We start from the raw sequence: 11,164 nt of genomic DNA on the forward strand, positions 1-11,164 counted from the left end.
CCTTTCGTCACATAAATACTTCTATTTTATTTGTTCGCTTTACCTTAAACTACAATTTAGAATTGCTGGCAATATTGCTCTGTTAATCTGCAACCTTAGTCGATTGCTGCCCTGTAAAGGTCTAACAAACACACCCTTTTATAGATTTTTTTTTTTGCTTTTGATTGTTAAGGGGGAAAAAAGGACTACGGCTATTTTTCGGTTACTATGTTCATGTTGCTTTCAATTGTCTTCATGCTTCATCATTGTTGTCCTTCGTAAATCATGTTGATTCTTCTGAAAGCTTTTGACTAGTAAAAACTTGTTACTTACAAAGAAGAGAACTGGATCCGCCGGGCTACTTAATTAAAAAGTTTTTTCTTCAAACTTAGATTTAATTCTTCTAACGTGTTAAATCACTTATATTTTAAACAAAAAAAAAAAACTTGTAAACACCTCATTTTCTTCCTCGAATTCCCAAGGAATAAATGCAATATTTGATGGTTGGCTCAATTATCATTTTTTTATTAAAAAAAATGTCCTTCCTTTGGGCCATTCATCCGACAAAAGCCCCCTTAAGAAATGAATGATAAGTTGTGTGTCTCTAAGTTGTCGGACAGATTGTTAATACTGTAATTAATTTGTATTGTGTGTAGGCTGTATATCATAATACTCTTGCATGTTTGACTAACGAGATAATGTCATGTTGCAAATTATATTAGATATTATATAAATGATAATAAATCTCATTATAATTGTGGGCCTTTGAGCTTTCCTTGAATGGACCACGTACTTACTATCCAGCCCATGCTTCAGTTTTTGTTTTGTTTTGGGCTGTCTTGATTTGTCTCAGTTGGCCCTTTCATCGGCTAATTCTCTCGACCATCACCAACTCACAATACAAATTCCGTAATTTAATGGTTATCAGATGTGAATCACCCGACTATTCCGGAACGCTTTGTTTTACTGCAATTATCCAATAATGCCTTATCTGTAATAAACATCTAAAGTCACAAATTTGTGCTTCTGGTATGTTTGATTGCAATGCTAAACTATTTATCATCTAAATTTTCTAGCGCTCAAAACATGAATCGAAATCATAAACATTAGTTGCAGCATATTTGGTAATACAGTAATTTGCACTCACCATGATTCTCCAATTGTTTTTGTGTTGATTTCATCATAATTTTATAGTGAATGGGAACTTTTATGGCCAATCCAAATACACTATCATCATGTTTGGTTTGGCTGTGGCTGCACCAAAATTGGGTAGAAAAACATGAAACTATCAACAACGAACCGAGTGACTTTTTTTGGAATAGGACAAATATATCCTTTGTTGGAAGCAGGCAATCATGTTTAAATCGATAGTAAAATTATTATAGATTACAAAGTTCACTTCTGAATATAAATATTTAGTAACTTTAGATACCATATTTCATAATGTGAGACTAAACACAATTATTTTTTAACCCACCTCTGTACCAAACATACAATATAAAACTTTGAACACTGTCCAAGAGTTGCGATACATGGGAAACTAAATGTGCGTGTTTTGAAATCGCTATTTGACCTTCTTTGCGTAAGTAGTTTGGTAGTTGGTAATAGCATTCCACCGAGTTTATCGTACGTGTACCTAAAAGCGTATGTACAACGACATTTGGAAGTTACAATACAAATTAGATACAAGAATTTTAATTAAGTATTCATCAACTTTTGGTCAGGCCCAATATCAAGATTCAAGTCACTAACACAAATGTGAAAATTGACTTTAACAAACGTTCAAGGAATGCTTTGACTGAAAAGATGGATTCCAACTATGGAGTGTAAATTGATTTTTAAGATGCAATGCAATACGTTAATAGTTTGTTTATTTATATTCCTCTGTCCCAAACATGCATATTCTCTTCCAGCCATGCTTTGACTCGGAAGACGGATTCAAACTCAATAAGTGTACTACTTCATTATGTAATAAGATATGTGTTATTAAAAACCATCAAGTGTGTCAGCTAAACATAAACTTTGTAGAGCTTGTTTTGTTTTGCAACACATTGTTTTTAATGGTGTCAACATATATCAAGTACCATTGTCAAACCTAATCTTATTATATATTAGAACAATGCCAACAAATTCCTGAGCTATACATAATGTGTATCATTACGCGTTTATAACATTTTACGTCCAAGCACCGGCTTACAAAAATCTACATGTTTTATTTGAAAAGCTCTTTCTCATATGTTTTATTTGCTAAACGTGTTATTATTATTTTTTTGAAAAAAAACTATTTAATCTTTATAATCGCTCAAATTTTACCTTTTAGTGTGTCTATATATACTTATAAATTATTTTTTTAATTCTTGTACTTTTGAATGCATTACATAAATTTTATCTTATAATTCTTTTATTTTATAATGATAGAACCAAAAGTCACTCAAAAGTGTTCGTATAGAGATTAAAAGTGAATGATTTTTAAGAATATATATATATAAGGATTGAAAGATAAAATTTATACACATATTCGGAAAATTTCCTATGGAATATTGGAATGGACTAGTGGCAACTTGAGCAATGATATGTCGACGTTTGACGGAAAAAAATAAAAGGTTTTATATTGGGTGAGTCCGTGGAAGTAGCAAACACACAACAAAGGTGTCCGACAACAATTAACTACGGTTTCCACTTGTCCAAATTTTATTTGACTTTGATTCCACGTACGAATGCGTGTCATGTCCGCAACATAATTTTAGGGTCCAATGTTACTCCACTTGTAATTTGTCTCCTCCTTGCATTGACTATTTGACTTGTTAATATAGATCTATAATTTTTACGTTTTAGTTTATATACTTACATATTATTGTTTCTTTATCAGTAAAGATTGATCTAGTTATCAATAAAGTATTAAATAAAAATAAACATATTTAATGATAAAAAATATAAAATGCATTTAAATTTACCATGTAAAAATTTTAAAATATAATAGTAAGAGTGTTTAAAATTATTCTTTTCTTTAGGACACTCTGTGTCTTAATTTTTCTTTTCTTTTTTCTAAGGTTTCTTGTGCATGATGTGCATTAAGTTCATAAGTGTGTTGTGTATTATTATATGGTCAGCATTAAGTTTAAATAAAGTAATATAAATGTTGGTAAAAAACACTGAACTGATCAAAATATTATTTTATCAACTAATTCTATAACTAAATGAAAAAAGACAATTCTTTTGAAATCAAAGACAAATTATGAATTTTTTTTAATTAAGATTCATATTCTCTACTTATATTCATTTGATATGATGTATCAGAATTTAAAATTCAATTGAGATTTAAATTGAGATTAATTATTATTAAATAATAGTAATTGAGAGAAATAAAGAAAACATAAATAAACTATTTTTAAATGTTTGTTTTATATAATTAAATTTAATTATAAATAAATATTTTTAAATATATAATTTTAATGATAATTAAAATATAATAAGTAAATATATTTGAATATATAAATTATATTTTTAATTTATAATAAATAATTTAAATTATTATATAATAGTTTTTAAAATATTGATAAATTCATTTATAAAAGACTACTATCTCATATATCCTGAATTAGGTGATAGCTTATTTTATACTATAATTTTTTTTATAAAAAAAACGAAGGTTGTATTTTGCACTATATATAATAGGATTTACAATTGATTTATTATGACATGTACATAAAATAATTAAAGCAATAGTGTAGTTTGGTAATATATATATATATATATATGGCTTAAATGTAATTTTAGTCCCTCTATTTTATTTAATTCACAATTTTGATTCCTTTATTTTAAAATTGAGATATTTGGTTTTTTATTTTTTTAAAAAAAATTCATAATTTTTATCCTCCTATTTGAAAATACAAATATTTGGTCTCTATATTCTAAAAAAAATACAATTTTAATTTCCATATTTTAGAAAATCTATAATTTTGATTTAATATCTAATTTTGCATACATTTTATTCCTTTTATTTCTTATTTTGTAAATAATTAAATTATTTATAGATAATACCTTAAATGAATATGTTAATTTAGGGTTTAATTGAACGAAAAGATTAAAATATTGATAAAATTGAGAATTTAATTAAAATTATAAATCTTCTAAAACAAAAAAACAAATATTTTTAATTTAAATGGAAGGATTAAAATTACATATTTTTAAAAAATAAGAGAAACAAATATATCAATTTTAAATTGAAAGAACTAAAATAAAGGATTAAATAAAATAAGAAAATCATAATTACATCTAAGTCTCTCTATATAATTTAATTAATGTAAGCTTGAAATTTACAAACGATGTATTATTCGTTAATGGAATTTTTTTTCCTGAAATTCAACAATTTAAAAACAACAGAGGCAGTACTATTATAGTAGTATCTTGCTGCATAAAAGCCTAATCTCATAATAGTACTATGATTTACGCTAAGAATTAAGATAAGTGTCAAAATAATTACTCCATTAATTAAAGGCTTAATGTGTTGCGCATTGCATAGGTCAGTATGCTCGTGTTTGACCATCAATAATCTGTTTCCGCGTGGGAATAAAATCAACCAAGCAATCGTCAAAGACTTTTAGAAGGCATCCCATCTGGCTTCATTAATTACTTCTAGCCTCCAATATATATTTATATCATATTTTGAAATAAAATAAATAATCGATTAATTAACACTTTATTTATTTTACTTTTTAAATTATTTCAAATTTATTTTTGGTTTGGGATGCGTCGTGTCAACGGAATTTAAAAAACACAAGTTGGAGACCGATAGAAGCAAGCAAAATCCAAATGGATAGAAATAGCCACATATTAAAATTAATAAACGCTCCTAGTTGAGGTGAGTAAGGACTTAGTTATGTTTGCTAAAATTAGATAAAAATTAGTTCAAAAGCTGAAAAATTAAATGATCGTTAAAAGATAATATGAAATTGAAAAATTAATTTATTAAATTATAAATGTTTGATAAAATAAACTATTGAAGTAGCTTAAAAGTATAAAATGATAAAAAATAATAAAATCATAATTTATTTAAAAAATATAACTAGAAAATTGAATAAATATATTAAGCATAAAAATGAAAAAAAAAATATAAAAAATTAGAAATTAGTATTTTAAAAAATATCATTTCAAATAACATTTAAAAAAATATTATGGGATTCTCTTATTATAGGAGGGTTCACAAAAACAGAAGAAAACCAAAACCAGTGAAGTAGTAAACCATCAAAGAAGAATTCATGAAAAAAGAAAACAACTGGGCCACCGTCTTGAGCTCTCGGGTTTTTATCAACTTGCCTATATATGTGGTCCATTCCAATGCAATGCTATAAGGACTCTTCCGTACACCATGTATATGCCCAATAAACGGAACTTTGTTCTATATGCTACTAACATGGATTTCTATTCTTTTTTTTTATCAAAATCAACGTACTATATATTTACATTACAGTGGCATGCTATGATTGAAACTGTTCCCGTGCTCATCGCATGTCTGGGTCTGGCTGTTATATATATGATTGACTACATTAATGTTTTGCACAACTCATCACATACCTATATTACCAAAACCAATTCTAATTACTATAGTAATAATAATAATAATAATGAAAAATATAAAAATCTTTCTTAATAATAGTTGAATCAATAAGTATAGGTATATATTTATTAAGCTTTTTTTCACTAGTATTATTTGAACTATATGAATAGAATTGTGAGTGATGTAAGGATAGTACGTAATGCAATTGTATAATCCAAAAAGTTAAAGAGAAAATTTATTTATATAGAGCTGGCTAGTAACAGAGCATGGCAATAATTGTCTGAATGATCTGTGTCTTAACACAATCCTAGTCATTCTAAGAAATAAGATTCTGGATAAAGAAATCATGGGACAAACAAGAGAAATGGATCATCAATATTATCGTGAGCAAAAGGAGGATTGTGCAATGGATCGATGTGCTTTTTCTTTATTCTTTTTTTTCTTCTATTTTTGTTAAAAAATATTCAGGGAAGTTGGTCGAAAAGACAAACTCAAACTGGGTAAGGACTGAGATGTGAAATTAGGTGGGGACAGATGGATGGGCAAGAATTTGTTTTTGGCTGAGAGCATGTATCTTTTAGGTTAAAAATAAAATAAAATTTAATTGGACACTAATAATAATAATAATAATAATAAATACCCCATCTATTATTATTTAATAACGATGATGATAATATTTATAGAAAAAATGATTAAATAAAAAAAAAACTGGTGTTTTTAAAGTCTATCCATGACTCACGGATAAACAAAAATTAAATATAAAATAATAAATTCCCTCTCCAGCTCTATTGTATAAGTTGTTTTAGGTATTTCAAAAAAATTCAAAGATAAACTCTCACATTATTTAGGTGTGAGAAGATCGTTGAGAAATTATATAGGAATGATATTTGGAATTTTTTTTAAACTCTCTTAATTAATATTTATCATTTATCTTTATCTCTTATAATAGTTTTTTTTAATTTCTATTATTAATTTTTTTTTCTCTTAATTCTTCCATTCATTAAAGGAAATTTTTTTAATTGATTTAAAGTTTAAAGATAAATAAATAAAATCTGATTAAGAATTATTTTCATGAAAAGATTATATTCGATGATATCCTACTCAAATGATTTAATATTGATTTCAACAAATTAAACAGTTATGTTAAATTATTTAGTTTTTCTTACTAAGCATCTAATGCCATATTGAATGTCCAAGAATAATTTTCCTTACTTTAAACTTGTTAAAAAGTTAAAGGAAAGGAACTCATATATAATTCCTTACGCACGATAATGGAGAGCTAGACTCAAATAATTGGGTGCTGCCTGCTTATTTCACTACATCTCCTTCTTGTTTGGTAATTTGCAATTTCAATATATCACTGTATATCGTCCTAACAAACAACAAATAATAGAGCAGATTTTGATGAAGCTAATGTATTTATTGTAAATATTTTGAAATAGAAAGAGTTGAGTTAAGATAAGAATATAAAAAGAGAAGAGAGAGGCATGTTGAGTGGTTGTCCATGGCAGTAGCAGCTAGGGGGGATGAACTTCATCAGTAAATCAAGGTCCACAACCCTCGTGAACCCCATCATGTTGGGTAATATGAACTTCACCAACTCATGGTCCACACCCCTCCCTCATGTGGGTCCTGCCTCACATATACACAACCCACAACTCCAAGGCATGCATGCAATTCCCTACACGATAAAATTTTATAAATTTACCAAATAAGTCTTGTTTCTATAAAATATTCATGAATATATGTACCTCCTTTAGTTGTGTAACTTATTATTTTTCTCTTATTTAAATTGTACTTTTACTGCTTTAATGAGATAGTGCCCAATTTATGAGGTAATGCTATATATATACATATATATAAATTTCTTATCCTTACCCTTTTCAAGATAAGATCATAAAAATGTTTTTATATATCTTTTTTTGTAAGATTAATTTTTATTCGGATATAGACAAAATTCTTGTGATAAAGTGACTCTTGCAGGTTTCAAATGGAAGTGTCATTTTACCTCCAGTTATATTTAATTTGAGTTTTTTTTTTATAGATTATATGCATCTTTTACTAGAGAGAATTTTGCTGAAGCTAAATAGAATTACTTATATTAAATTATTTCATTATTAGTACAGATTATCATCCCATATTGGGACTAACTCAGGTTTTTTTGTATTTTCTTAATTACTTCTAAAACTAAAATTAAAAACCATAATGAATTAATTTAATTATTTTGCATTAAAAATTATTTTTATATATTAACTTATTTCATTATGATTTTAAAAAATATTAATTATAAAATAGCATTAATATGCTTTTAAAAACTTAATCATTATTATTATGAATAATTCTAAATCTTTTCATTTTCTTATTTAATAAGTATTGAATGTGTTTATAATTTCAAGATATTAAATGTATTTTTTTATTTGTTATTTTCTTTATAAAATAATATAAAGTTTTTTTAACAAGATAATTAGGGGATTTGTATACAAGGAAATAACAATACTCTATAATTATTAATTAAGACGTTCTCAAAAGGGAAGTGTTAATAACATATTGGTTAAAAGTTATTAAAATATATAAAATTATGAACCAAAGTGGTTAAATAAAATGTAGAAATTACACATAATTTTGTGATATCTAATAAATTTTAATCATAATAAAAAGCGTGTTATCTCATGAGCACGGTAAATGAGGTGCATGGAATAGAAAGAAGAGAGGGAGATAAAAGAAGAAAAGAAAAAACTACACCCGCCAACCTAAGTCTTTTTAAATGATATATTTACTCTAGTTTTTAATCAAACACTTACCTCTTTTGTATATTTAATGTGAGTAAGACACTTCTTATTTTATGAGTAATGATACATAAATATTTTTTAATTTTAAACACTCCATCAAAGTTTTTTATTTTTCTCTATCTTTTATCTTCATTTTACACCATAATTCCTATTATATATATATATTTTTCTTATTTTTATCTCTCTTTTTAAGCGTTAGATAGGTCAATGGATGTTCATCAAATTAACATTTTTCTTATTTTATTTAATAAAGTGATTACACTCACTCTTTCCTTAATGCTATTTAGTAGAGGTGAGTGTTTCCTAGAGTAAAGAGGTGCCAATATCTAAAAAGACCTCAAGAGAAGTGCAATTCTCCTAATAAAAAAAGGATAAAAAAAAAAACATTAGTAATACTTATTTTCCATCTCCTTTAAGAAGAAGGAAGAATAAAAGATACATAAAGAGAGAAAAAAAAATCAAGCAATATTTATATTTACAATAAATAAAATGATAGATATATATATGAATACCTCTATATTTTAAATACATCATTAACACTTTCATTTCTTTTTTATCTATCCTCTTTTTCACGTCATATCATATATTATATTTATATTTTTTTTTTCTTCTTCTTTTCACTGTCTCCGGTAGTCAAAAGTATAATTTGGGTGTTTAAACATCTTTTTCTCAATAAATATTATACATTCACTTTCTGTTTTATGATTTTATTTTTCTCTTCCATTGGCATCATATCATTTATCAAATTTGTGACTTTCTCTTTTCTTTTTTTACCCATACACTCCAAAATTAAAATAGATGAATATCACTACCCTTGTTACCTCATTTTGTCAACCGAGTTAATGATATCCCCATTATGAAATTGAATTTGTCAAGTGACACACATCTAGTGATCTTATCCCTTTCTCCTTTCTCATGGATCCTCTCTCTCTCACACACACAATGAATCTTCCTCCGTCTCAAATCGTTGACCCACCCATACACGCTCACATTTAATGAAATAATATTAAATTAGTAATCTCCCATGATGCTTAAATCATCCAAATCTCATTACACATAAAATAACACTAATTAAGTCAGGTTCCTCACATATATACATATATATATATATATATATATATCCTCCTGGCTCAAACCAAACCATACCTATTCTCAAGTTTCTCTCTGTCTCTCATTTTCCTTCCACCTCTGTTTCTTCATGCTATAGCTCTTAAAATACTCAACAATAACCAAACCTAATCAAAACCCTTATCTACACTCACTTCACACAAACCAAAGTTAGTTCGTTAACCGTTACAAACACAAAATGGATGGAGGCAGTGTCACAGACGAAACCACCACAACCAGCAACTCTCTTTCCGTTCCGGCGAATCTATCTCCGCCGCCTCTCAGCCGTGTCGGCAGCGGCGCAACCGCCGTCGTCTACCCCGACGGTTGTTGCGTCTCCGGCGAAGCCGAATCCCGGAAACTCCCGTCCTCGAAATACAAAGGCGTGGTGCCGCAACCGAACGGTCGTTGGGGAGCTCAGATTTACGAGAAGCACCAGCGCGTGTGGCTCGGCACCTTCAACGAGGAAGACGAAGCCGCCAGAGCCTACGACATCGCCGCGCATCGCTTCCGCGGCCGCGACGCCGTCACTAACTTCAAGCCTCTCGCCGGCGCCGACGACGCCGAAGCCGAGTTCCTCAGCACGCATTCCAAGTCCGAGATCGTCGACATGCTCCGCAAGCACACCTACGACAACGAGCTCCAGCAGAGCACCCGCGGCGGCAGGCGCCGCCGGGACGCCGAAACCGCGTCGAGCGGCGCGTTCGACGCGAAGGCGCGTGAGCAGCTGTTCGAGAAAACCGTTACGCCGAGCGACGTCGGGAAGCTGAACCGATTAGTGATACCAAAGCAGCACGCGGAGAAGCACTTTCCGTTAAGCGGATCCGGCGGCGGAGCCTTGCCGTGCATGGCGGCGGCTGCGGGGGCGAAGGGAATGTTGCTGAACTTTGAGGACGTTGGAGGGAAAGTGTGGCGGTTCCGTTACTCGTATTGGAACAGTAGCCAGAGCTACGTGCTTACCAAAGGATGGAGCCGGTTCGTTAAGGAGAAGAATCTTCGAGCTGGTGACGCGGTTCAGTTCTTCAAGTCGACCGGACTGGACCGGCAACTATATATAGACTGCAAGGCGAGGAGTGGTAAGGTTAACAATAATGCTGCCGGTTTGTTTATTCCGGTTGGACCGGTTGTTGAGCCGGTTCAGATGGTACGGCTTTTCGGGGTCGACCTTTTGAAACTACCCGTACCCGGTTCGGATGGTATTGGGGTTGGCTGTGACGGGAAGAGAAAAGAGATGGAGCTGTTTGCATTTGAATGTAGCAAGAAGTTAAAAGTAATTGGAGCTTTGTAACATTACATAGTTTTTGAGTTTCTTTTGTTAATTTTGTAACTGTTGAATTCGTGAGGTAGAGATGGTGATGGCGTTGTTGTTGCAAGTTGCCACTCACAAAACGTGTATATTCTTAATTTGACGGGAAAAAAAAAGAGAAATTAGGGCAAGAAGAATTGTATAATGCAAAGGTTTTTTTCAAAAGAAAGGAACATGGAGTGCAACTATTTATTTTTGTACTTTTTTCTTCTTCTTATCAATGTTTTCTATAAGTAGTAAATTTTATAGACACAGGCACATTAACTGTGAACAGATATTTCCGACAAAAAAATTAATTGAAATTCATCGCCTTATCATAAATCAATTCCTTGTATGAGATTTACTTAAAGTTTGTTTTGTAACTTGTTCATGTAATCACATGTGCGGTGCTTTCCATTTTCATGATTTCAGCTTGCATTACCAACC

General features: G+C 29.8%; 1 protein-coding gene across 1 annotated transcript; it reads left to right on the forward strand.

Annotated features, from left to right (window-relative positions):
• The first annotated feature begins 9,462 nt into the window (after window positions 1-9,462).
• On the forward strand, window positions 9,463-10,940 carry LOC114402429 (AP2/ERF and B3 domain-containing transcription repressor RAV2-like). The gene has a single exon (XM_028364998.1). It carries the CDS (start codon window positions 9,632-9,634, stop codon window positions 10,718-10,720), a length of 1,089 nt encoding a protein of 362 aa, XP_028220799.1. The 5' UTR covers window positions 9,463-9,631; the 3' UTR covers window positions 10,721-10,940.
• The last annotated feature ends 224 nt before the right edge of the window (window positions 10,941-11,164 follow it).

Source organism: Glycine soja, chromosome 20 (assembly GCF_004193775.1).
Source record: "Glycine soja cultivar W05 chromosome 20, ASM419377v2, whole genome shotgun sequence".
Taxonomy (NCBI): domain Eukaryota; kingdom Viridiplantae; phylum Streptophyta; class Magnoliopsida; order Fabales; family Fabaceae; genus Glycine; species Glycine soja.

Coding starts and splice junctions, on each gene's coding strand:
- LOC114402429 (XM_028364998.1), top strand. CDS start 9,632: ATGGATGGAGGCAGTGTCACAGACGAAACCACCACAACCAGCAACTCT.